Source organism: Phocoena sinus, chromosome 6 (assembly GCF_008692025.1).
Source record: "Phocoena sinus isolate mPhoSin1 chromosome 6, mPhoSin1.pri, whole genome shotgun sequence".
Taxonomy (NCBI): domain Eukaryota; kingdom Metazoa; phylum Chordata; class Mammalia; order Artiodactyla; family Phocoenidae; genus Phocoena; species Phocoena sinus.
In genome coordinates this window covers 90,913,119-90,940,571 of record NC_045768.1, presented here as the reverse complement: position 1 = coordinate 90,940,571, position 27,453 = coordinate 90,913,119, and the positions used below count along the sequence as shown (strand labels likewise).

Genomic DNA, 27,453 nt, shown 5'->3' with positions numbered 1-27,453 from the left:
CCTTGCCCAAAGGGGTGACTCTCCAATAACTTAACTTACTTGAACACATATATTTAGTAGTGTCTTTACCTTATTAACTATAAGTATTTGGAATGTGTTTTAATTTTCACATTCTTCAAGTTGCCACCTGTTCAGTTCATTTTTATAATCTGTCCAGACAGCCCAGATTAGAGGACGGAGGGCTTCCAGACAGATGTGTCCAGGGGAAAAAAAGGTGGGGATGATAGGTCTAATTATTGGGTTGGCCAAAAAGTTCATCTGAGTCTTCTGTAAGACATTATGGAAAAACCCAAACGAACTTTTTGGCCAGCTCAGTATTTTAAAATGTCTGATGTCTAAATTTAATATCTAAAACTGAAAAACCAAGAAATCACAGCATAAGCATGTTAGGTAGAAATTCAGTGATAAATATCAGAGGAAACAAAGTTTTGAATGTGGTTGTATCTGGGGAGCAGAAACTGGGGATGCAGAAGGCTGCTTGATGTTACTTGTCTGCTCTGGAGGAGGTGGGTGTAACAAATTTAAACATGGCCAAAAATTCTGGACACTTCTCACTGAGAGGTGAGGATCTATGTCCCCTCATTTTGAGTCTCGGTGGGCTCAGTGTGTTTTAACCTGTAGAATACAGTGGAAATAACTGAGCCAATTTCTGGACTAGGCCTTAAGAGACTGGCAGCATCTGCTTCCTACTCCTGAAACCTATTTGCCATGCTGTGAGGAAACCAATGGACAGGCACTGAGTGAGCAGTCCATTTTAGAAATAGATCCTTTAGCCCCAGCTGGGCCACTCACATGATATTACATGGAGTAGAGATGAGCAGTCCCCACTGAGTCCTGACCAAGTTGCTTATTTGTGACGAAAATGAACAACTGTTAATGGGATGGCTTGCTATGCAGCAATAGATAAGAAGGTATAAATATAATCAACATCAAGAGAAAGTGGCATATTTGCATTATTTATCCTCCTGAGTGGTGGTTTCTGTTTTACACAAAGTCTGAAGTCTTGGAAACACAGGAATCTCGAATGACTTTTCAACTACTTAGTTCCTTGGACTCTGTTCACTAAGCACCCACTTAGTGCTAGACATAGTTCTAGGCAGTGTGGATGTAACCGTTAACAAACCAGGTGATATCCCAGCCCTCAAAGAGTTTATATTTGATCAAGATGTAAATCAATAAATACTTAATTTCAGATATACACAGTATGGCTCAATGATAATCCCTTGGGACTTTATATATAGCATAATTTTGTACAGAGCCCAGTTTGATAGAGGCTTATCTGTCTTGAATCCTAGCCACATTGATTTAATGAGGTATTAAGTCTGCTTCCCTATCTGGACCCAGGGTCCTGACTCCTAACTGTGACTACATATCTTTCAGACACTTGGATTTTTCAAAAGCCTGTAGTCTAATTAGAATTTTGAGATTTTGAATTTTGGCCTCAATTCATGGAGGCCAAGGACAGGAAAACTCTGCATTTGGCATCCTTTTCTGGTCCTCACAGAACTCTCCCATGATGTTGGTCTGAAATATCCTGCATTTCAGTTAGCTTATTCATCAGGACACAAGTACAGAACTCAAGGCTGATTTGTTTTCAACATCTTAAACAAAACCCACAGGATGGAGGTAAGGTGTATTTGATACAATCAGAAATATTTCAAGTATAATTCACATGAAACGTAACTTGGAAAATACAAGTGCTCTGATCCATATAGTTTAAAAGGCGTTATGTAAACCTTGTGTCAGAAGATAGCCATTAGTTATTGAAGATGGAGGGCAAAGAGATTATATATGAAAAGTATTTTGAGGGACTATCTTGTGCTTCATTAAAAAAAATGTTCAGGTTAATTATTTGAAGTAATTAGTTAGGAACAAATGAAGAGGAAATCTACAGGAAAAGAAAGCAACCAGAATGATATCCACCAGATAAGATTTTGAATATTCCTTCACTCTGAATTCTTCTTTGTCAGCTAAACTTATTTTCTAGATCATTCCAATTTCCACAGGTGAGCCTTGTTCACATTCAGTATCAAAACTAATGATGACATTTATTATTTTGGTTTCACTCTCCTTTTGGCATCTTTATGTTTCTTCCGACAGTCCTAGAAAAACATAAAACCAAAAGCCTTTGTTAAAAATAGTGTAAATACTTTCCAAGGTGTTTAGTAACTATAAAGTAAAATTTAGGTTATTCAGTGTCAGGGTTGTAGAAGCCATTTTGGAAGTGCTCACTTGGAATGTACAGGGGATATTCAAACTTTTGGCTTTAAGTGTTTACAAATGGAAACTGTAATTCAGTCTTTCAAAAGTCTTATGATTTCCTGCTACTTAATAAGCATGGCCAGAACTCGTTCCAGTCACTCAATGGGGCCACTCTTCAGTCTCCTTACTGCACCATGGGTTGAATGAATTAAACAACTTAAAACTTGTCTTCCAGCACTATCATTCTGAGCATTTAAGTCATGTTCTCAGTTATCTTAAGTTTCATGCCCTCCTATATTCTTACACCAGGCAAATATTAACACAAAGATAACACCATATCTTTTAAATTAATATGGAGACAATTAACATGAAAATACAACTACTCACCATACGCAAGCTGTTTGTTCTGGCCTCCCAAGAATTCCTGCTAATATTACTTCCTACTCCTCTCCAGAATAAGTCAGAACCTAAAAGGGGAAAATAAAAAAGTACAAGACAGCCCATTAATATTAAAACAGACAATATTCTAGTGCTGGCATTATCAAGGTCTTCAATTCTAGTTAAGACCATTTCCCCCACCGCCCCCAGCCAATTTATGCTAATTTTCAAGAATATCTTGTTTTCTTTACAAAATGAAAATGTAGAACTGCTAGGATTTTACTGTTTATAAACCATTTACTATTATGTAACTTGGCTTCTGTTTGTGTTAGGCTTAAGAAATGAGTTCATTGGGCCTTCCCTGGTGGCGCAGTGGTTAAGAATCTGCCTGCCAATGCAGTGGACACAGGTTCGAGCCCTGGTCCGGGAAGATCCCACATGCCAAAGAGAAACTAAGCCTGTACACCACAACTACTAAGCCTGTGCTCTAAAGCCCGTGAGCCACAACTACTGAGCCCACATGCTACAACTACTGAAGCCTGCACGCCTAGAGCCAGTGCTCTGCAACAAGAGAAGCCACTGCAATGAGAGGCCCGTGCACCGCAATGAAGAGTAGCCCCCGCTCGCCACAACTAGAGAAAGCCCGCACACAGCAACAAAGACCCAATGCAGCCAAAAATAAATAAATAAAATATATTTTTTTAAAAAAAGAAATGAGTTCATCAACAGCCTCAGAGTTTTCATGTGAAATTTTTTTTTAACTGAAGTATAGTTAATTCACAATGTTGTGTTAGTTTCAAGTGTACAGCAAAGTGATTCAGTTATACATATATATTCTTTTTCAGATTCTTTTCCATTATAGGTTATTACAAGATATTGAAATAGTTCATGTGAACTTTTTAGGGTACTAAAGACTTAGGAGTTTTGTACGTCTAGTATCTCAGCAAACCCCTGGAACAAAACAAGCCCTTGTTGAGGTTAGTGAACAAGTGAGGGAGGTGGCGAATGGGAGCTTTCAGTTTTCCAGAGCTTTGCAAGTCAACATGCATCTGTCTAACAGAGGGGGCTAAAGCACATGACACTGCAAAGGATCAGAATTTTTCCTAATCAGTTCTTACTTGGATGCATGTTAGTATATCAGAATGCGCTATGGTGAGAGCTGTACTATTACCTGTTTTATACCATTTAATCAAAACATTGACTTACCATGAAGTCTCTCATCATTCTTAGAGAAAAAGAAATATCTAGTGGTCTCTTTCTCGGGTAATGATACTTCTCTGAAGTGAGAGAGAAAGAGAGAATTGGCCACTTAATTTCAATATTTAAGAAATGTTTACACTGTAAGTATAAATGAACTATTCCTTAAATATATGTGCTTTGTGTTTTGCTCATTTTTCTTTCCTGAGTTAAAGTGACAACACCCTTTCTCTATTCAACATTCTTCTCTTCTACCTGAAACTCTGGTAACGAAGACTTACTTAAGTACACGCTCTATCTTCCCTGTGTTGATTGTTGATATTCTCACCCCAGCATTGCTACCCAATTTGCCAGTGTTTCCCATGTGGTAGCAGCCAACGAGCTGAAGCATACTCTTTCCAGATCAAGGACTTCAGTGGCAAGTTTTCTTCCCCATGCACGTCATATCCCCCACCCAGTCTATCCAAATTTCAAGGAAAAGGAAACATGCTCCTAATTACAAAAAGGCTACAGAACTCTCTAAAGGAGCCAAAAAAAGAAAATTGTCTTGAGAAGCTAAGCTTAGATACTTCTATAACATTTCTAAAGCATGTCTAACTCAGATTTTATGAATTATGAAATAAACCTGCACAGAAATACACCACTTACCCAGGGCTGGGCTTTTTGTCATCTGTTTCTTCAGTAACATCTTCCTCTTCTGAACTGCTGTCTTGGAAACGAGGGTCTCCCTGCCAGGCAATCTTCCCAGGTTTCACTGCCTCAACTCTATAGGTCTCTATATCGTCATGACAATGAAAGATGACAGAATTGTAACCTAACGACCGATTATTTGTGGACACACTAATTTGTTTACTTTCACCATGCACTCATATTTCTAAATTTCAAATATCTTAATCATTAATTCAAAATATGTAGTATCTTTTTAGATTTTCAAATATTGAGAGAAGCTATTATATTTTTGGGCATTGCTAGGGTGATCTGATAAGGAACATAGCAACACTATAAAAAGATATACAAACTAAAGGTTTATAAATGAGCAATGCAATTTAAAAGGAAAAAAAAAAAGCATGGCACCTGTGCTAGCATGAGAAGCCTAAACTGTAACATGATGCAGTGAAACCAGGTTGCCTTCCTGCTTATTCATAAATGAGAAAAGGAACATATCTTTATATTTTCAATTCCCAAAGCCTCTTTCTAAAACTTCTGAAAAAGCTTCTATAAGAAGTCCTCATAATTTCCTAAGTACACAAAACACATCTCCCAGGTGGCTGAGGTGTCTTAGTACTCATTTCAAGGCCAATTTCTCACACTTGGCTCTCAAAGTTAGAAGAATTAAAGACAGTATCTATATCATATCAACTCTGTTCAACAGTTTAGGACTGACCTTGGTACTCAAATGGACAACACAGGCAAGAGAATGAAGTAAGCAGAGCAATGATATATTGTGTCTTATTTAGAACAATTTTGGAAAAACTACTAAATTGCTATACCTCCTTTTGGAGCACTACAAAGCCGGCATTTAATACTCACCTGCTAAACACATGGATACTACTTTACTGCTGATCTTTAAAGTAGAGCTTATTGTTAGTTGTGCATGTATTCTCCTGTATAGGTATATCTTGCTTTTTACAATGAACTTCCAGAAAAGCTACACTTCATCTTAAACACTAGGTGAGGAGCAACTTCCTAAGGAATAGGTGTTTTTAACTTTTAGACTATGTAGGACTTCAGAGGTAAACCTCCTGAAATGGAATGCCAAATTGTTTATACTGGTGCTGATACTTTTTTCTAGGTTCTGGCAAATCTCCAAGGATAAAGTTTGAAACAACTGGTGTATTGATGACATAGCATAATTGTATAGAGCCAGGGTTACCTATTTCTCCCCTTTCCCTACCATATAGCACTGGTTTTCCTGAAGTCATGGCTTCTCCAACTGCATCTAGATACAAAGCTATTTAAATATATGACTCCTTATACTTCTTCATGACTATTTCTACTCAACATTAGAAGGGATGCTGCACATTATTCTCTGGCTTCCCTTCATATGGCAGCTATCTAGAAGTTTGCTTCCAAACGCAAGAACAATTTCTTAGTGTGTTAAACACAGCTCTAGGCACAGTACATTTATGGTCATGTAATGCTGACTGCAATACTGTAATACTGTTTATATAGATGGAAGAAAGAATCCTTTCTTCAGCTAATGTTAAATCATTACAGTTACAGTAGATTCAATTAAGTTCAAACCACTTTAAATGAAAACGTTTAAAAAAAAAGTACCTTCCTTTACATTTTTAGTGTGTGAATCAAAAAAGGAGAATGTGAACCCGCTGGGCTGTTCATCCCCAGTCATCAGAGCTGTAGGGTCCTGGCCTACTTCGGCTTTCTCTCCAACAGAGTCTTCATTCCAAGGTGTGTTGTCTTCCTTTTCAATGGTATCTTTTGTAGTTTGGAATATTTGTTTTAAATCCATAGCAATGTTATAATACATTTCTTTAGATACCTCAGGTAGCTTCTCAGCTTCCTCCCTTTTCTTCTTTCGTTTTGCTTTACTGCATTGACATATATAGAGATATGTGCATCACAAAAACAGTCAATTTTTGGAAAATTTCCAGAAATCAGGAAAGAAAAACACCTTGGATAACTTTAGTCCCATCCTTTCAACAACCAAGAGGATCTACATATAAAACTCATAAAGGCAGAACCTTAACCAAAAAGCTTTTTATAGACAAAACTATTTCAAACAGCTCCAAGTATTAAACAAGAATCATATTCTCCTATCTCTTATCCTCTGAACTACATTTCAGAAGTCACATCTAAGATATTAGCTATAAGTAAGAAAATCACTTAACTGCAATGGGCCTCAGTATCCTCATTTGTAAAATGAACCATGTTAAATCACATGACTTATAAGACTTTTTCAAATTCTAAAATTCTATGAGTTTTATGACACTGGCATTAAAGGATTTAGTCATAATTCTGTTTTAGAAACGCCTTATAAATGTGCTAAATCTAGTCTGTTTGGGAATGAAATTTTTCTATTACCATCAACCTGCTCTATAGTTAGGAATATGTTTTTCTCTTTGATCTTAAACCAGAGTTACACGGCAGTCTCCAATATTGAGTTTTCAGTTAGTAAAATATTAAAATCCTCTTTTCTATTAGTCTACTCTATTTACTAGGCCAAATATTCTAACTATATTACCTAAAATAATAATGTCCTAAATGATCATCTTATTGGTGGAGACTATCTTACAGAGAGAAACTTTTTTTTTTTTTTTTTGGTGTTACGCGGGCCTCTCACTGTTGTGGCCTCTCCCGTAGCGGAGCACAAGCTCCGGACGCGCAGGCTCAGCGGCCATGGCTCACGGGCTCAGCCGCTCCACGGCATGTGGGATCTTCCCGGACCGGGGCACGAACCCGCGTCCCCTGCATCGGCAGGAGGACTCTCAACTACTGCGCCACTAGGGAAGCCCAACATCCTAGATTTTGAACTGACACTATAAAAAGGTGAGACTTCTGGGGAGTCTAGAGCAGGGTTGAGCGTGTCCTGCATATGGTAGGAATATAAAACAATTTTCAACCAGAAGACAGATTGTGGTAGTTTAAAATATGTCCACAGATTCCTCAGTGCCTCTCTCTTCAGGAAGGAGTGCTTAATCTCCCCTTCCCCCATAAAAGTATGGGTTGGATTTAGTGACTTATTTCAAGAAAACTGAATAAGGCAGATGTGTCACTGTGTGACTTCTAAGACTATGTCATAAAATATACTGTGGCTTCCTCCCTCCCTCCTTCTATCTCTCTTTTGGGTCAGTGTTATGAGAACACTTAAGCAGCCTAATGGAAAAGCCAACAAGGTGAGGAACTGGCTAACAGCTATGTGAGTGAGACATCTTGGAAGTACATCACGAGGCTTAGTCAGGCCTTCGGAGACTGAAGCCCCAAGCAACATTTTGACTGCAAGCTCTCCAGAGACTACCCAGAATCACATTGCAATGTGGAATCCTACATTGCAGGGAACGTTTATGTTAGTTCTACTTCGGTCTGGTATGCAATTCTTTTTAAAAGAAACCTTTAATTTTGGAATAATTTTAGATTTATAGAAAAACTGGAAACAGTGTTCCCAAATAACCTTCACCTAGTTTCCCCTCAAGGTAGCATCTTACATAGATATGATACAATTGTCAAAACTAAAAGATTAACACTGGTACTACTATTAACTAAACACAGACTCTGTTCCCAATTCACCAGTTTCTCTACAAGTGTCTTTTTTGTTCCAGGATCTAATTCAGGATACCACAGTGCCTTTAGTGATTTTAAATAGCAGGAAATCAAGAAATTAAATCAGGCAAAGTTACTGGTTGCTCCATATATTTGCCATATTTATCAAAAAAATATTTGCCACAGCATATCTATAAGAAATAGACGCTCCTACCACACTAGAGTAGTGCAGTGGATAGAATGGTTGCCTCCAGAAAGATATGTCCGGGCCCTAATTCCTGGAACATGTGAATATTTCCTTATTTTGAAAAAAAGGTCTTTGTAATAAAGTTAGGGATTCTGCAATGAAGAGATTATCCAGGCAGACTCTAAATCGAATCACAAGTGTCCTTATAACAGACACAAAGATGAGAGACCAATAGAAATGAGAAGCCCACGTGAAGATGGAGGCAGAGACTGGAATAATATAGTCACAAGCCAAGGAATACCACAGATTGCTGGCAGTCACCTGAAGCTAAGAGAGAGGCACGAAATGGAGTTTTTTCCCCCTGAATCTCCAGAGGGAACACAGCTCTTCCAATAATCTGGATTTCAGACTCCTAGCCTCCAGAACTGTGAGAAAAATTTTTGTGTTTTTAAGTCACCAATCTGTTACAGAAGCCACAGGAAACTAATGTAAGTAGAAGACACCGACTAGAGGAGGGGCACATATCATCATTTCTATGCATGAAGATTCCTTTGTCAAAAGTAAGACTCTCTCCACCACATCAATAATTCCTCTCTTTCCCCATTCCCTGTTCTTAAACTAAATACAATGGGGACCAATGGATGTGATATTGGTTACTATCTACTTTTCTCACTGTCTGAAATGAGATTAATTCATATGAACCTGCTACTAAAAGTAGTAGCTTAACGTACCTTTCTTTTGGTTTATCATCTCTTTTTCTTTCATAAGTGGTATGGTCATGCCTTGTTGGATCATAACGTATGATGTCCCTATTAAAGAAAGGAGAGTGATAAGTTGGAAGAGACAATTCAGAACATTAATGCAAAAAACTAATAGCAAATTATAATGCAATACCAGGGCAATTCCACTTTTTGAGCAAGAAAAAGGCACATAATATCAAAGAAATGTATTAGGAGCTCCTCAGAAGCAATCATATTTTAAATTATCTAGTTTTGACTTGTCCTGGATCTTTAAAAATGTTTAATATTATTTTAAACATACTAAAATATATATGGATAAAATGATATGCTATTAGGATTTGCATAAAATATTTCAGTGAGGAAAGTAGGGGGAAGTGACTAAAGGTATCAAAGAGAAAACTGGTCACATGTTGGTGATTGTAGAAGCTGGGTGATGGTACACAGGGGTTTCATTACACTAGTCTCTCTAAGTTATATGCTGGAAATTTTCCATAGTAAACAGTTACATTTATTAATATTTAAACAGTTGTCCAATTTTTTTTTACTAATAATAAATACAGAAATAATTTAAGATTAGTTTCTTGAAGTGAATCACTAGGTCAAGGTAAGTACAATTTTAAGGGTCTGATACATGTTGCTAACTGCTCTCCCCAGGAAGTTTAAAATGGCCTCATTTTATGGCAAAGGAAAAGAGGGCAGAATGGGATGAAACATAAACCATACTTAAATTTCTTAGCAGCTACTGATCCTTTGCTTGTAGAACTGCTTAAGTTGATGTGCAAAACACTCTGCACAACATTCAGGGCTTTCAACTTTTCTGCAGCAAGCTCTTCTTCCTCAGCAGTTTTCTTTTCATTTATTTCTTAGAGGGAAGAGGATAATTAGTAATCTCTTGGCAAACATAGCCTGAGAAGTCTCAATAATCAAATATTTATCAAGCACGTAAACATGTGCAAAGCACATTAAGATAGGAAGAAAAGTTAAACCTTGTTTTGCTAACCTCCCTATCCCCAAGATCCCCAATGTCATAGTGAATCTAGAAACTGCATGACCAGCAAACAAATTCCCATTTCTGTTTGTAATTATAAAAATGAAATCTGAATTTAATGGCTTTCAGTGGCAAGTCTAAAAGTTTTTAAGGTAAAGATTGACAAATATAATAGAGCAAGATACTAATTATAAAACTAAAGTGATTAGAGATTCTTTGATATTTTAACTTTCTAAAAATTAATCTAAATTACATGTAAATCTAAACATGAAAAATAGTGAAAGATGCTAATTTTACTGACTATTAATATAATGTTAGGAGACAGTTACTTTAGCCTTTAGATTCAGTACTAAATATTGCAGGAAGAAAGCCTACACACAGGGCACTGTGGAAGCCTAGAAGCTTGTTATCCTTAGCTACTAGAAACAGACAAATATCAGAGAACAAAGTTAAACATTTAACAGCTAGTTTGGATTATAGATAGAAATACAAAAGAAGTCTAAGTAAGCCTTAAAGACCTTTTCAAATTACTGCAGGATATAAACAACCAAGTCACAGAAATAAACAGAATAAAATGCTGATTTGAATAGTTCTCTATAGAGATGACCCAAAAGTGTCTAGGGGTTCAAAAGAGGTAAAGATTATGTTCAATTGGATTAAGAAACGTTTTATAAACCAGGTGGAGTCTAAGGTAGGAAAGACAAGTAGATCCCCTGAGGAGGGAGGAGTGCATGCCAGGCAAGTGAAAGAATGAACACATACGTTGAAATAAGAAAGTTCAAAGAGTTTACATTGCATTAGGTTAAACCACATGAAACTGCTAATATTCAACAATTTTTGACTTCAAAAAATGGTACTTTCAATTTTACCCTAATATTGACCATTAGGAAATAGAACACAATGCTAGAAAGGGCTCAAGGTATTTGTAGACTGGCTGCAAGGTATGTGTAGGCTGCTTACCTGCAGGACAGTCTTTGTGCAACTCACAAAAAATTCAGTCTCAAAAGTTGGGAAGGAAAGAAACAAAAGACAGAGATTCTATGTCTGACTGCCCTAAGAATGGAAGTACCATCAACAGAAACAGAAGGGTCCAGAGCACCTGAGAGAGAGTAAATTCAGTTTGGGATTTGCTGCGTTTTAACACGCGTTCAGGGACGCCTGTGAGAAATATCCATCAGGCATTGAGAAAAGAATAATTGGGAGCTCAGCAGAATAGTCAGGAGCAAAGATGACCCAGATTTGGAAAATATTCACGCACAAAAGAAGGTTAAAGCCACAGGGACTTACAGAACCTTTACATATCTAAAGGCAAAGGGAAAATTAGGAACCAAGAATTAAGAAGAAAATAAGGAAGTTATACTGCAATGGAAGAGAACAGTTCAAGAAGGATGATTAACAGTGACAAATGGTACAGGCAGGCTGAAGAAGCTTGGGAAGGTGCCACTGCATCTGGTGAACCAGTTAGTATGTGCAGGGAATGCATACTAAAGAGTTGTAAAGAGACAGACAAGAGTGGCAGAAGTTAGAAAGTAAACTCTATGTATAGCTTCTAGGCTATTCCCAAGGTTCTGTCCATTCTTGTTTTCAACATGGAATTTTGAGTGAGAAGCTCTGAAACATAATTTGCTGTGGATCCTGGAGAACTTACTCTCTGAACACTTGTTTTCAGAAATGTACAATATACACAATAATCACCTCAAAGAATCAAGAGCATCATTTCCAGAGGTTGTATTTTCAATAAAAAGCCAACTGCTTCTAAATTAGTGCAATTTATTTTTTCATTTCAGGTTTAGAACTTAAAAAAGATGGGAGTGGCAACTTGAAAACTGGCAGGGTTGAAGAAATGGCTTTTTGAACCTATGAGACCTATGTCTGTAGAAAGAGGGAAGAGATAGAAGGAAGGGAAAGTATGAAGATGCACATAAGAAAGGAGGTTAAAAGGAGGTATGAATGAGGAAGATTAAGATGCAGATTAGATTAACTCACGAAGAGGAAAAAAGTAAGGACAGAGTAGTTCTGAGATTGGAAAGGAAAGCAGGGAGCTCACTTGAGGTGGCCATCCTCAAGTGAGGATGGTAGGACGTAGGAGGTAAGGTCTTTTGAAAAGGATAAGAGTAGAAGATCTTGTAGAGAAAGTTTGGAACCACTGGTGTAGAAAATGGTACAGGAAGTAAGAGCAGAATCAGGATGCTTCTGGTAGCATCACTGCTGTTAGATATATTCACATGGGATGAATCTACATAGACTGACATTCAATGGTACATTGTTTTTAAAAACCTGCACCCAGCACGCACGCTGGAAGATAAACACTTCCTTTAAGTAAGCCAAGCGTGATGTAACTGGCTTCCACAGCCTCACCAGGACCTGATCTACTGCCAGGTAGGGTCCTTGCCTTCTCTCTAATGCCAGGGACAGGATGATGGAAGATGGCATCTTTGGTGGATGCTAACTATTCCTGTCTTTTCTGGCAGCTTCAGGTAATTAAAATTTTATAAATAAATTAATATGTACAAACAAACTCAAGAAGTATTGAGTAAGCTAACTATTGGATTACAAGCTCCACAATTCAGTGTCTTGGGGTACAGAGTTTCTCTATGTGTTAAGTGAAGAAGCTAGACTACGTGACTTCTCAAGGTCCCCCAGCTCTGACATCAGGACTGTTCGTTTGGACAATAAGGCATTTACCTTCCTGTTCCTCTTCACTATCACTTTCTAGAAATCGGGAGTCCATGCGAAATCTGTCATCAGTGCCAAAGTGAGACTGCAAATCCATAAGCTATAAGACAAAACACAAAGACAACTGACAGCCATATTCCCAAGAAATTACTTATAAACAAGACCTTCCAAGTATACCTCCATGCCATGAAATTCACTACATTAATATTTGCATAACCTCACCTACCCATGAACCAATTAGAGAGGGTCACGGAGGACTATCAAAATAAACACCTTAACACTGGAGTGTGGGTCAAGGTCTGCCTGCACTAACCTAGATTTAAGGACTATGTCGAAAAATAAGGACATGTTGCAAGTTTTATTATTTTCAGTCTTCACTAACCTTCTGTCCAGCTTTGCCCTCAAACTGAGGTTTAATTCTGAACCTGTTACTGTCATCTTCGGAACCAGATTCCTCATCATCGCTGCTGTCAAAGAGCTTCCCAGAGGCTCCACCCATGGACTCCTGTTACATAGGTAAAGACAGAAATGTTTATTAATAACCAAGACAGTATTTCCTTCATTACGTAATCTTCCTCCTCACATGTATGGAACAACAACCCAGATGCATGTCCCAGGAAAGACTGGATGGTGGTTAGAATGGAAACTTCTGACTCAGTGATATCTACTTGGCCCCTTGGGTCACTAAATCCAGAGGCTCCTAATGCAGCCTAGAATGGGGGGAGTTATTAAATGTGTGAACACCTTCTGCAGGGTTTCACTAATATTGATGTCACTTTGCAGATGATGTGGAGGATAGATTTATGTGGGAGAAAATCTCTAAGGCCCCTGTGGTATCCATGCATGATGGTCAGGGGAGCCCTGGGTTTCATTGTGGCTCCCAGAGGATTTTATGTTGAGCCCAGCAGTTGTGTGCAAGTCTTGGTATGCAACATGCAGAAATGGATCTGCAAAAGTATAGGAATGCCCACCCTAAATTTCTTACTTTTACTGGTTCCTCTCCTGGATGGTTATGCTCCTGAGTGGATGTCTCCTCTGTTTCACTTTCACTGTTGGAACCAAAGATGATGTGCGTTGGCTTGTCCTCTGAATAACCATCCTAGAGTGGGCATCAAAAGCATTACCCTTAAGACAACCCCTCATCTCCTTCCCCTAGAAAGTCTATTTCTGGCCCTACTTTCTTATCTAGTGAATGCTGCCATCATCCCAAAATAGAAACTTCTCTTTCTCTCCATTTCCAGTTTATCACCAAGTTCCATCAATTGGACCGTCTTGCTATTTTAAAAATATATTCCCACTGTCACTGCCTTGGTTCTGGCTCAAGACCTCCCAAAGGCTGTCTGTCCCATTTGATTTGTTGTTCTCATAATGTCCTGAACCATCTTTCCCAAACAGAAGTTGGCAAACTTTTTCTGTCAAGGGCCAGAGAGTAAATAGCTTAGGCTTTGCAAGCCACATATAGTTTTGGTTCTGTATTCTTCTTTTTTAAACCCTTTAAAAATGTAGAAACCATTCTTAGCTTGGAGGCTCTTCCAAAATACGCCATGGGCTAGTGGCTTGTGAGCTCTAGTTTGCCAACTCCTGTTCCAATATATACACAACTAATCTCCATTCCCTTGCTTCAAGTTCTTTAGTCTTTTCACAGCCTTGAGAATAAAGTCCAACCCCTGTAGCCTCTTCACACCTCACCCCTACTTATCTCTCTCATCTCATTTCTCACCATCTTGTACTCTATACATTTGATCACACTGATTGCAAATATTCACTTTTGTACAAATTGTTCCTTTATCTTGGAATGCCTTTCCTCTCTCTTTGTACCCTTTTACCTCTGCCAGACCAATTCCCACTGATCCTTTCACACTAGACTCAGTTCAGCTGAGGAAGTGCCGGCTCCCCACCCACCTCTGCCCCACCACTGCCAACAAATTAGTATCAGTGTGCTGTCAGAGCACACAGGTGTACTTCTTTCTCATCCCATGGAACCGAATTGTGACCTTCCGTCCACCACACTGTAAGCCAATACCAACCACCTAACAGTGATCCTCTCTGTAAATCTAGCACTTGCTGTGAAGGCCTGGAATTTCATAGGTAATTAACAATTGTTGAAAGAATGAATAAAGACTCATTACAGTAAATCTTGGTAAGATATGAATCACTTGGCAAGTGATTTATATGTAAATTCAGACATATTAGGACATATCACTTAACTATATCAGTTACAGCTTCTAAAGCGGTATCCGGATATACTAAAGATACAAGGACACAAAACACAAACATTCAGCTCTAAAGGAGCCTGCTTACCTTCGTAGGAAAGAAAGGTTGGACTTGGAAACAAGTTCTTGTTAAATCCCTAGACTGAAAATATACTCACCAAATTTGCCAGAGCATTGTGAACCAACTTCTTTTGTACTTCTTTTGCTTTCTGCCTTGCCTCTAAGGCTGCCAAACGCTTCTGATTATCTTCAGCGTGCTTATCCTTAGCATTAACATCTGATGAACTATTAACAGAAAGTGGGAAGTCAGTTTTGCTTCCTTGAGGGTCTCTCCTGGAGGAGACCTCTGGTGATTTCTCAGGGGCCTTGCGGCTGCACAGGTCAGGTCTCCTTTTGGAGCTCTCTCCTGACTTTCCAGTCCTGTGGCAACAGTCTTCATCAAAGCCTCTCCTGAGAGTCTTGGCACCAAGACTCAAAGATTTCTTCTCTTTTAGTGGCAATAGACTAGAAATAGGATTTCCATTTCCCTTTTCTGAACTGCTAGGGAAAACCACCTTGTGAGCCTGGCTCTCAAAAGTCGACTGTCTCTTTTGAGGCTGAAATTGGTTTGAGTCATTTGCCTTCTTTGCATGTTGGAAAAGAGTCAGTTTACTTGATGGGCCATTAGCATACAAGGACCATTTTTTCATGGACATGCTCCTGCGATCCTCAAGTTTCAAGGATTTATGATCTTTATTAATATTGTTAGAGGCAACACTCTCTTTCAAGGATTTTTTCACTGTTTCCTTTCCATAGAGACAGCCTACTCCCTTGAAAGCCTGGAATTTTGGCTTTAAGGTATTTTCCTTTGGTTCCTGTTTTCCATGTGTGTTCTCTTTTCCTTCTAAAAGGGAAGCCACAATCTCCTCAGGATGAATACACTGCTGGCCTTTGTGGAGGCCACCTGGAGTTCTGTGGCTCTTGGAGGCCCTGTCAGACTTGGCAGTGGTTTTCCGGCCATTGCTCTCAGTATCTTCTTTTGGCGCCTCCTGGTTACTGCCAGCCAACTGTTCCAGATCAGCTAAAGTCAGATTCATATGGAGACAGTTTTTCATCATGGTGTTATACTCCTTATCTCCTTCAGACTCGGTTGATTCTGATACAGAATCAGCATCTTCACTGCTACTGGACTCAATCGGAGATTCACAACTGAGAGGCTTAATTCTGTGACTGAGGGCTGTCTCTTTGTTTTTTCTTTTTTGTACTTTAATACAATCAACAGAAAGATTACACTTTTTTCTATTTTTCAAATAAGTTTTCTTGTGCATAGACTTTTCTGTTTGTGAAAGTTCTACACTGTTTTTGATCTTATCAGAATTTTTTTTCATTGCAATGATTTCATCTGTATCTCCTGAATCAGAGTCACAATCATTTCCCATAACATTATCTTCACTACTGAGGCAAAAGACATTATTTTTGATGCCTAAACCTGTTGAAGTATGAAATTTGTGAAAATGTGATTTAAAATCATCTCTTACAACTTCAAAGGGATCATTTTCAGATCCATTTATTGAGGACCATGTAGTTTTCTCTAGGTTTTCCTCTCTTGCAATCATTAGTCTTAATTCATCTTCAGAATCAATATCATCATCAGACATGCTATTTCTATTTTTGGTAGTTTCTAAGTCAGAAGTCTGAAAAAATACGTTTTTAAGTTTCTGACTATCAGAATCAGGTACACAGGGTGATTTAGGAGTAATGGAATTATGAGGTGTATTTTGTGCAGCCTGTTGTTGTATTAAATGTGGGCTCTCCATTATGTTACTAGGTTTTGGTCTCAAAGCCAGAGATGCAGTGGAACCCTCATTCTTCTGCACTTTTATTATCTTCTTGGCAGGGCTGTGAAAGTCAGAGAATTCTCCTCGTCGTTTCTTACTCACAGGATCATTCCCTCCTTCCAATTCCCAAGTGAGGCTGGATATAGGGATAGCATTTGTGAAATCCTCCCCTATTTTCTTTAGGTTATGGCAGTATTTTGAGGGATCATACTTTATGATGTCACCAACAGTCAAGGAAGAAAACAAAGGCACTAGGTTTTAGAAAAACCTATCAAACTGGAAAAGCAAAAAGAATACTGTTTAATCTTGAGCAAGTCATTGACTCATCTTACCCTCAGTTTCCTATCAAACAAAATAAGGACTTAATTAGGTGACTCAGGGTCTTTGGAACTGACATGTCCGTGGCATGTCCAGAGTGAAAACCAAGAACCATCACTATTAATTGGCAGAAATTACTTGGGCTGCATGTGTATATCACAGCAAACCAATTCAGATTATATTCTAGGTACAAGAGGCCACAAGACTTTTCTGTAAATCTGAGAAGTCTATCCACTGAGCTAATACCATAAAGCAGAGTATAGAGAGGAATCCAGAGCAGGCACAGCTAGATACTATACTAAGTGTTGGTATCTCAAACTTGAGACTCAAAGATTCTCAAACTTTTTGGCCATTCCTGTTTTCTCAATGCTGCCTCATCCTAGATCTGATTCTCTTAGTTCAATGACATCCATTTCACATTTTACTCGCTCTCTGCGTTTTATAGGTCTTTCTTAGAAGGCTAATAATTCTTTATCAGGTCTTTGTTGCTGACATTGTCCAGAAAGATTCTAGTTAATGTCACTGTGCTGTAGTGACAGCTGGCATTTGCTGATTTCCTAAAACATATGAATAGACAAGTATAAGTTGCTTTAATCTATCACTACTGAAAAGTCCCTTTGTTCATTTAGTGACTACTGAATACATGGACAATTATATATGAGGTATGCCAAACAGTGTCTATTGTCTCTTGGCTTTACACTGTCCTTCCAAATCCTCCTCTTTGTTGTCACTGGTATCATTGGTGGGAAGCTGGAAGGTGAAGAAGAAAGAAGTATTTCCCTGACTTTAGTGCCACTGGCAGGGACTGCAGAACCAGCAGCTGTGGCCAGGGCTCTAGGGGCCTCAATAGCCATGAACAGTGAGGACACATCTCTGTTTGAAATACCTGAAATTGCTTCTGCTTCCCATGACACACAGGCTTAGAGCTAAAAGAATACAAAAAACACCCTCTGCCCAGAAGTCCATGACACTAGGAATTCAAGGTCTTAGACAATCTGACCTCATTTCCTCAGGGGAATGGGCATCTGAATTTGCTCATACTGGGTTCCATACTATTTCTCCATCCACCATTCTTCTGCCTGTCTACACATTTCTACCTAATATTTTCCTCTCTCCCAGACTCCTTCCTATCTCTTTTCTATTAATGTGAAACTTATCCTACTTCCTCTAAAGCCTTCTTTAATGATTGTGCTGTGTCCCCTTGTCCTTCTTTAGCTCCTTTGGCAATGGCTTTGAATCCATGTCAAACAAGAAGAATGAGGTATAAATTAGTAAGTCAACATGCTTCTTTAACAATCATCATTTGCATCACTTGCATAAAACCTAATTACATTCTCTCATTATCCACTAATTGTTTCATACATGTAGGTAGGTGGGTCTTACCTTACTTAGAAATTGGGAACATAAAAACTGTTACACAAACATCTAAAGACTTACTGACAGAGGCAGTGAAATTCTAAAGGTATGAAGTAAACTTTTGCAAATATCCACATCGTAGTAAACAATAATTTCTCTGAAAGGCCAATTGCTAAGGATATTTTACGTTTATGTTGATTCTTTAGGTGAAGGACAGGTAAGACTCTTCCAAATTTACTCACAACCCAATTCTAAAAGAAAAAAAAAAAAGAATACATTTACTATACTTGTCACAAATGGAAAAGATTAACCACACTGAATAAATGTCACTTAAAAATATCTGAACTCATAGTGGACCACGATTACTGTTGGGTTTAGTTTTCTGATAATGAAACACGAGTGCTCAAAAAAGTGTATCAGGAAAGGAAAAAGAAAGAAGGAAAATTGGGGCAGTTATTGATCCCATATAAACCATGTAGGATGCTATACAAATAACAGCCATTAAAAAGGCAAACGTGGGACCTGCCTGCACTCTTCACCACCTATGCCCCCTGGGAGACCTGCCTCCACTTGGGTTTTGATTTCTCTTTCTAAAATGGGGGAAAACTGTGCTTTCCCAAGAGTTGTAAATGCATTTGAAGACCATAAAGCACTATCTATGTTAACTGCTTCAAAGCAAGAGAAAAAAGCAGTTGCTTTAAGACATGATGCTCATGGTCACCTGGTGTCAGGAATTGGTTCCTGAGCTACTTAGGCTACCAGAGGAGACTCACTTTGTGCCCTGGTACTTCTGTCCCTGGCACAGCTTTCACATGGAAATCCACCACTCCCATCTTTTCTAACAGGTTGGTGTTGTTTGTTGTTGATTTTCCTTTCTTTGCTTTTGCTTCTTTTCTCTCCTGGGCCAATCTGAATCAAACAGAAAATATAAATAAGAGTTAAAATAACTAACCACACTATTAACAGTGCTTCTGTTTTGTTTTTTAAGACTGTAAAGCTGTTTAACTTTATAGAGATCATTTAGGGTCTCTCAGTTTTTCCCTTTCAACTTATGTACTTTTGGCATTTTATCTATCCTTAATCTTTTCACTCTTATGAGGAAGAGGTGTCTTTCAGAGACTAATATGCTAAGTCTTAAATATTTCTACTCTCACAACAAAGAGAATGCAGAACGCCAACTCAACCTACCAGTTCAAACTCTGCCACCTTATACAGGCCTGGTCAACTATGCTGACCAATTCTCATTGGCCTCTTTGCCTCTGGTCTGTCTCCCTTACATTCCAACTTCCAAGATTCATGCTCCCCAGGCACAACTGCATAGACACTCCAAGGCAGCAGCACTGTGTGCTCACCTGCTCAGGACTAGGGCCCTGGTTCCTGCATATAATAGGCAGCCAAGTGCTGCTGAATGAAAATCTCATTACTACCCTGTTCACAGAGACCCCCAGCTGAAGAACAAAATCAAATTCTCATCTTCGTCACCAGACCACTCCCTCAAAACTTGGTTTAGACCTTATTTTTCCTTGTGGCATTTCTTTGGCCCAGAACAATCTTAAAACGCTCTTGGTCACTCCATGTGTACATTCCTAAAATATCTCCTATTTTGGAAGCACCCAATCTCATACAATCTTTTCTCCCTAAGAATACTTTTAGGATTTAAAATGCTTTAATAGTTTTTACATTGCCTTGTTCTTAAATCACATGCATAATTAATCTTATGCCTCTCATACAGGGATTTCCTATTATCTTTATGTTTTTGTATGACACTTTCATTAACAGCCTAAAGTCAACTTAAGCAATTTGGTACTGTCTATTAAAATTTTAAATGTGCATAACTATATGACATAGCAACTCCTTTTGTTGACATAAATCCCAGAGGGACCATCCTCAAGAGTCTTATCAAGAGGAAGTGGAAATGGTCTAAATGTCTATGAGTGGGAGATGACTGACTACACTGTGGCACAGCCATTTTCTAAAATAGTACTAAACACTCATTACAAGAAGGGGGAAGACCTACATCATCACATAAGGTTGTGTTTAAAAAGCTGAAATAAGTATACATTTTTATGGGTTAAAATATACGTATACAGGAGCATTACATTATCTTCTTTGGTCGGGTCTGGGGTCACAGGGAGTCACAGTTAAGAAGGATTTTAGCTCTACTTGTAATGCATATATTTGCTAAAACTGTAATAATACAATATTTGATAGTTTCAAATCAATTAAGTGAACATATAAAACCACTTACAATATAAAAAACATTGGGTCAAATCACAGAGAGCAAATCTTACCTGTGCAAAAAACTTTCCTTTGCTAGCTGAATTTGTAGAGTTCCACCTTTCCATTTTGTTTTATTTAAAACAGACATACCTATAAAGCAAAGAATTAGTACCCAAGTACATGGCAATGCAAAAATATATTTCAGCATGTGCTTTTACTAATTAGTTAGTACCAAAAATAGAAAACCTGCTTATCACAAAGACACAGAGGAAACAGAATAAAGAAAATGAGAGCTGGAAGGAGAAGGCTTAGGTCCCATTCTCATCTTGACCACTTATTAGATCTTTACACTCCCTACCTCCCCGTGTAATTGAAAGATTTGAATGAGGCAAACGTGTAAACCATAAAGCAAAATTTGTCATTTGTTTATAAAGTAATGTCAGGAATCTGTGGCAAATGGCTGGTATTTATTTAACATTTCATTGTTATTTCCCACACTAAAACTATAAAACATTAATGCAATTTTCTTAGAGTGAATCAGAGGACACTGGAATCCTGCAGCACCTCACTTTTATTTATCACCTCATACTAATTATCACTGTGAAACTTGCAAACATATTAGCTGCAAGCAACTAAACTGTGTTTAAACTACTGTGCCCTAGTAGTTGATTTTTCTCAACATCTGCGATCAGCTTCCTTAATAATTACCACTAACAGAAATATCTATGAGGTAGGTACTATGCTAAGCACAAGATATTATTCAACTTAATCTTCACAGTAATATTATGAGATAAGCAGTATCTTGGTTATACATCAGATAAGCAAACCGGGTCTTCTAGTTTAAATAAACTGCTAGATCACACAGCAGAACGGATGTGTTCTTACCTGCAACATATTTGTTATATCTATTTCCTAACTGAACGAATCAATTTTTTGCAAATGAAATTACAAAAGGCCAATGGCCCTCTTTCTCTATTAGCATGTTTCCTGCTCAGTGTCTTTTGACTTTTCAGTCTCCAAATAATTAGAATGCATTACTACATCAGTGGAAGTATGAATTATCTTCCCCTCTTTATTCATTGAAGGTCACAGGTGGCCCTCAGCTTTACTAAACTTATCGATGGAGACTTCATAATTTCAAGGATATGATCTTATAAGGGCATATTCTAAACCCCTCTCCTAACAGCACTCAATAAGAAGAATTAGTTGCCTGAGAAATGAACACACTGGGGAGGTGGGTATTTCATAATATCCAGTGGGATATGTGTAACAAGCAGTTTCTATTAAAGTGTGGTTCCTTATCCAAATTATTTGAGAATGCCATTTTTGAGCAAACTCACTGGCAATGTGCTACCATATGTCATTCATTATGGAATGAACCTAGACCTCCTGAATTGTAGGATATGGAAATTCTCTTGATCGTGGTTGTCCCTCAGGATGAGTTAAAGGTGGATGTTTAGATTTAGAACGAAAGTTATTCCAAATTACATGGTGACATGGACTGGTAAATAGTATAGAAAACATTCATTACATTTTTTCAGGTCTGCTTCTGCTACTCTGATGTTGACATATGCAAAGACTTTCTGTGGGTTTCCTAAAAAAAAAAAAAAAAAAAAATTAAATTCATACACAGAGAAAAATGTAAACATTAAGTTTCTAAATTTAAAAAAGAGCTCTTAGAAACGTACTCTTTCAAAGGAAAAGTTTGAAACTTGTTTATTTATCATTGGATACAAAGACTGCATTTTCTTTTAAAGCATGATTATCTAAATATTCCAAAAGAAAATACGTAAGAGAAAAACGTCAAGTACTCGGTTAAGGAAACACTTTGCATGTTTGTATATTAGTGATATTCTACTTAACAGGACCCTACTAATTATTAGAATTTTAGCTCTGAAAACTGAAAGCTATATGTTTCAGAAATTGGATGTTTGGAAATTCCCTGGCAGTCCAGTGGTTAGGACTCTGTGCTTTCACTGCTGAGGGTCTGGGTTCAATCTCCGGTTGGAGAACTAAGATCCCAGCAAGCCGTACAGCCAAAAAAAAACCCCACAAAAACAAAAACTGGATGTTTGGGAATTTAGAAATTTTTGATTTCAGAAACATAATTCTGGGCAAGTTCCAGGTCACACATAACACCTCCAGAGCATAGGAGGGGGAGGGATGGGGGGTGGGGGATTACTACAACAGTATCATGTAATGAGATGCATATCACTTTCAGTGTTCAGGGCTAACATTCATCTCTTGGGTTCCTTTATTTTGTGATACTTGACTTCAGTTATATTTGCCTTTAACTACCCATGAAGAACTATAAATTTACCTTGGTCATCTTTCCGAGTGATGATTTCCACATCAGAAACTTCTCCAAATCTGCTGAACTGATTTTGTAGGTCTGCCTCAGAAATATTCTGGCCAAGGCCACCCACAAAAAGGCGCTTCGTTTCTCTGTTGGCTTTCATCAAGGCTGGGCATACACTCAAGTATTTCTAGTGGAAAATATCTACAGAGAAGAGCTCTTTCCCTTAAATCTTCTCAAATCTAAACAAAACAAAACAAAACTTCTTCATGAATGCATTTTGGAACAGCACCTCTACACACAGACAGGTACAGGCACATACTTTCCCTCTAAATGACCACAATATTACACTCTACTCCTCCCGATTTTACTTATCCATATTGTTAGGTGTTTTTCCTTCATTCATTCACTTTAACAAACGCTGACAGAAATGGGATGGGACAGGTTAGCACACGGAAAGATAAAAGGCTCTCAATCCTCAAGCTCCTCACTGTCACATGAGAAGTAAGCAAATGCTGCAATTGCAATACTATGTCACAACAGAAATATCTACAAAGTACTGTTCAGGCATAAAAAGAGCAACTGATATCATGGCTAATACAGACTTTTTAAAAAACACTATGTGCCAGCGTTGTACAAAATAGTTTGCAGGCATCTTTTTTCAGATTAGCAGGAGAGGTTAAGTCACTTTCCCAATGCCATTCAGAGAATTAGCGGTGAAGCCAAGATTATAACCCAAATCTAATTTCAGAACCTGTAATTCTTTATACTAGGGAGATTGTTGGATTAGAATGGACTCAGAAAAACTCTTCCAGAGGTACTGAGATTTGCGGCTTTTCATGAGATCTCTAATCTCGTTTAGCACCCGGCTGGCGCTCAGCTCCCAGACTCCTCCCACGCGCGACCCCAAAACAGCGCCAAAAGCCCTGAGCATCGCTCCTGATCTAGGCGTGAGCCACGGCCTACATCTTCCTGGTAGCTTCCTCCGCCCCCAACCTACCCACTCTAGCCGTCTTCCTCTGAGAAGACTCAAAGACGAGAAGGGAGAAGGTAGGCCAGTTGACCTCGGCACATCCCATGCCCCAAATCGACTCCTCACCACTTCGTTTTTTACATCCCGCGCAGTTTAGGGCCTAACTTCTAGTCACGTGTCCCAACAAGTGTCGCCTCTCTTCCTTCCTACTGGGTTTCCAACCCAGCATCCTAAGGTTCCACTACGACGCTCAGTTCCCCAGTGCTTTTTATTTCGTTTCCAGGCTTCTGGGCGACCGCGATGCCTCCGTCCCCTGCCTCAAAGTTCGCGAAAGACCCCAAACTAAAATTCCCTAATTCATACTGAAGAGGGTTATCACCTTGTGTTCTCCTGGATATGGTCGGCGGAAGTGAGGGAGGGGAAGAAAAATAAAGAGACTCCCTCCTGACGTGCTCCCGGAACCTCCTCTTCTGTGACTTATTCGTCCTGGTTGCTCCAAGGCGCCACCAGGTCGGGGGGGGGGAGGTATGCCCTCGGGCTTTGGGTTCGAGGGAGTCAACTCTCTTGAAGCGTAGGGACTGCTGGGGGACAGCTGTGGAAAAGTAAGCAGGGATGGCAATGAGCCTGGAATGCTTGCGAGCGCTGGTTATAAGCTCGGGAATCGCGCGTCATTCCCCTGCCTCCCCCGCCGAGTTCTGGGATGGTTCACGCCAGCAGCGCGCGAGGCTTGAAGAGCAGGACGTGGCGCGCTTCTGTTAGGCAGCTTCCCGTCAGCGCGGCCCTATGGATTCCCAGCTGGTTGAGGCTCGCGCTTTGGAAGCCGAGATCACCGCTTTGAGGCGGGCGTGCGTGGAGCCGCCGGCGCCCGGGGAAGACACCTCCCGAGTTCGGTACGTGGCCTTCCTCAGGTCCAGTGGGGAGGGTGAAGATCTCTACTCCAGGTGCCCCGGACCTCCCCACAGACTTTTCCCGAGCACCAGACGTGGGCGGGAACTCGTTATCTGTTTCTTCCAACAGGGCTGAGAGTGATGAGTACACGCGTGGATCCCGTTGTAATCGTATATTAACGGATTTAATCACACTCATGGGGAAGGTGTTTTCATTTAAGGTGTTTCATTTCATTTCAAGGTGTTCTCATCTCGTGCTCGTAACTATCAAGGTGAAAGTCTTGCTTATCTCCTTAGCAATCTTGCCTTTAGTGGGCAGCAGTATCTAGTTGGAATTTAAAAACTGGTTTCATGGTATTTGTTTTTATGAGTCACCTAACTGTGGCAAGTGATACTGATTTTTCGCTTACGGTAGTGATACGAAATTTCCTTTGAGAAATAATTTAGGTAAAAGAATAAGTTGATATAAAGAAGAGTAGGCAATGTAGTCTATAGGAGAATTTGGCAGAAGCTGCGAAGGTGATTGTCATATACTGCAGGAGGGGAAGCATCCCTGTAAAGGAAGTGCGGTGTCATATACTGCAGGAGGGGAAGCATCCCTGTAAAGGAAGTGGGGGAACTCCCTGTTCAAAGGCGAACAGAGCCATATGCACTAATAGAAATAACTGAAGAGTGCCGTCTACCATAGAGGGATGGCATCATGACGTCTTTGTTACTAACAATAGCCATGGTCTGTTGATTACTTACTAAGTGCTAGACTGAGAGATGCAAACGTCTTTATGTGCATCATCTCTTTTTAATACCTACGACAATCATCTGAGTTAGGTGCTGTTGTTAACACCGTTTTAGAGGTAGGAAACTGAGGCTCAGAGAAATTAAGTTGCTTGCCTGAAGTCTCAGAGAAGGTAAGTGTTAGAGCTGGATTGGAACCCAAAAATCAAACTTCAAAGCTCAGGCACTTTGCTTACTGGAAAAGGAGAGAAGGGATCCATGACAGTTAATTATGTACCTATTGTCTCAAGCTTGCAAGCTGCTTGAAAAGCAGAAACTGTCTTCATTTTTTAGTCAATTCTAATTTGACACAGATACAGAGAGAATAAGATTTTCCTGAACTAACTGGACAAGAGTTGGTTGAAATTGGGAAGGAGGAGTTGTAAAGAAAATGTTTGCATGCATGTTGGAAGGGATCATGAAGGTAGAGGATGCTGTAACTAGTAAAAGGGAGAGGGAAGTAGGTGAACAGGGAACAAATACGTTCCTCTGCAAGTGAGGGTGTAAATGTATCAGAATGCTTGCTACTCCAGGCCTGCTCCACAGATTTGAAGCTTTAGCATCACTTGGGTTGAACAGAAGTACAGATTTCAGCCCAATCCTGACCTACTGAGTCGTAATCTGCTTTTTAACTAGACCGTTGATGATTTTATGCACTTCAGAAAGTTTGAGTAAGCACCATGATGAAAGATGATTTCCTTACTGGCCACAGGATGTCATTTTTAGCTCAGGATAGTATGTAGAGTATCCATGTAATTTGAGTCTCCTCAGTGATAAAGTTGAGAAAGTTGAAAGAGTCCAAGGTGTTTGGATTTAATATAGTTTTTTTTTTAATTTGTAACATTTTTTTACATCTTTATTGGAGTATAATTGCTTTACAATGGTGTGTTAGTTTCTGCTTTATAACAAAGTGAATCAGTTATACATATACATATGTTCCCATATCTCTTCCCTCTTGAGTCTCCCTCCCTCCCACCCTCCCTATCCCACCCCTCTAGGTGGTCACAAAGCACCGAGCTGATCTCCCTGTGCCATGCGGCTGCTTCCCACTAGCTATCTATTTTATGTTTGGTAGTGTATATATATCCATGACACTCTCTCACTTTGTCACAGCTTACCCTTCCCCCTCCCCACATCCTCAAGTCCATTCTCTAGTAGGTTTGTGTCTTTATTCCTGTCTTACCCCTAGGTTCTTCATGACATTTTTTTTTCTTGGATTCCATATATATCTGTTAGCATACGGTATGTGTCTTTCTCTTTCTGACTTATTTCACTCTGTATGACAGACTCTAGGTCCATCCACCTCACTACAAATAACTCAATTTCGTTTCTTTTTATGGCTGAGTAATATTCCATTGCATATATGTGCCACATCTTCTTTATCCATTCATCCGATGATGGGCACTCAGGTTGTTTCCATGTCCTGGCTATTGTAAATAGAGCTGCAATGAACATTTTGGTACATGACTCTTTTTGAATTACGGTGTTCTCAGGGTTTATGCCCAGTAGTGGGATTGCTGGGTCATATGGTAGTTCTATTTGTAGTTTTTTAAGGAATCTCCGTACTGTTCTCCATAGTGGCTGTACCAATTCACATTCCCACCAGCAGTGCAAGAGTGTTCCCTTTTCTACACACCCTCTCCAGCATTTATTGTTTCTAGATTTTTTGATGATGGCCATTCTGACCGGTGTGAGATGATATCTCATTGTAGCTTTGATTTGCATTTCTCTAATAATTAATGACGTTGAGCATTCTTTCATGTGTTTGTTGGCAATCTGTATATTTTCTTTGGAGAAATGTCTATTTAGCTCTTCTGCCCATTTTTGGATTGGGTTGTTTGTTTTTTTGTTATTGAGCTACATGAGCTGCTTGTAAATTTTGGAGATTAATCCTTTGTCAGTTGCTTCATTTGCAAATATTTTCTCCCATTCTGAAGGTTGTCTTTTGGTCTTGTTTATGGTTTCCTTTGCTGTGCAAAAGTTTTAACTTTGATTAGGTCCCATTTATTTATTTTT

General features: G+C 39.1%; 2 protein-coding genes across 3 annotated transcripts in view; one reads left to right on the top strand and one right to left on the bottom strand.

The window, feature by feature from the left end:
* Positions 1-1,621: 1,621 nt before the first annotated feature.
* NOL8 (nucleolar protein 8) lies at positions 1,622-23,948 on the bottom strand. 2 transcript variants are annotated; one of them, XM_032635644.1, is made up of 17 exons: positions 23,807-23,948; positions 22,831-23,048; positions 22,042-22,104; positions 20,582-20,660; positions 19,064-19,199; positions 18,473-18,541; positions 14,958-16,835; positions 13,572-13,685; positions 12,969-13,091; positions 12,596-12,686; positions 9,646-9,784; positions 8,914-8,991; positions 6,055-6,326; positions 4,426-4,552; positions 3,787-3,857; positions 2,590-2,669; positions 1,622-2,102 (listed from the first exon to the last, which is right to left on the bottom strand). In XM_032635644.1, the coding sequence occupies exons 2-17, from the start codon at positions 22,967-22,969 to the stop codon at positions 2,052-2,054; spliced, it is 3,510 nt and encodes a 1,169-aa protein (XP_032491535.1). In that variant the 5' UTR covers positions 22,970-23,048; positions 23,807-23,948; the 3' UTR covers positions 1,622-2,051. The 2 variants fall into 2 exon arrangements, 1 of the variants encoding a protein (XP_032491535.1); XR_004350456.1 differs by lacking the exons at positions 1,622-2,102; positions 2,590-2,669 and having other exon boundaries at positions 6,278-6,326.
* A 402-nt stretch (positions 23,949-24,350) lies between these two features.
* CENPP (centromere protein P) overlaps positions 24,351-27,453 on the top strand; it is a 234,864-nt gene continuing 231,761 nt past the window's right edge. The window contains exon 1 of the mRNA XM_032636179.1: positions 24,351-24,669. Within this exon, the coding sequence (XP_032492070.1) occupies positions 24,563-24,669 (107 nt within the window). The 5' untranslated portion in view covers positions 24,351-24,562. The remainder of the gene's footprint in view (positions 24,670-27,453) is intronic.

Excerpts from the sequence above, each read along its gene's own strand:
- NOL8 (XM_032635644.1), bottom strand. The coding sequence starts at position 22,969 with ATGAAAGCCAACAGAGAAACGAAGCGCCTTTTTGTGGGTGGCCTTGGC. Across the intron at positions 13,092-13,571 it reads CAGGAGAGGAACCAGTAAAA|GAGTCCATGGGTGGAGCCTC; the intron begins GTAAGAAATTTA and ends CCTATGTAACAG. Across the intron at positions 12,687-12,968 it reads AGGGCAAAGCTGGACAGAAG|CTTATGGATTTGCAGTCTCA; the intron begins GTTAGTGAAGAC and ends TTTGTCTTATAG.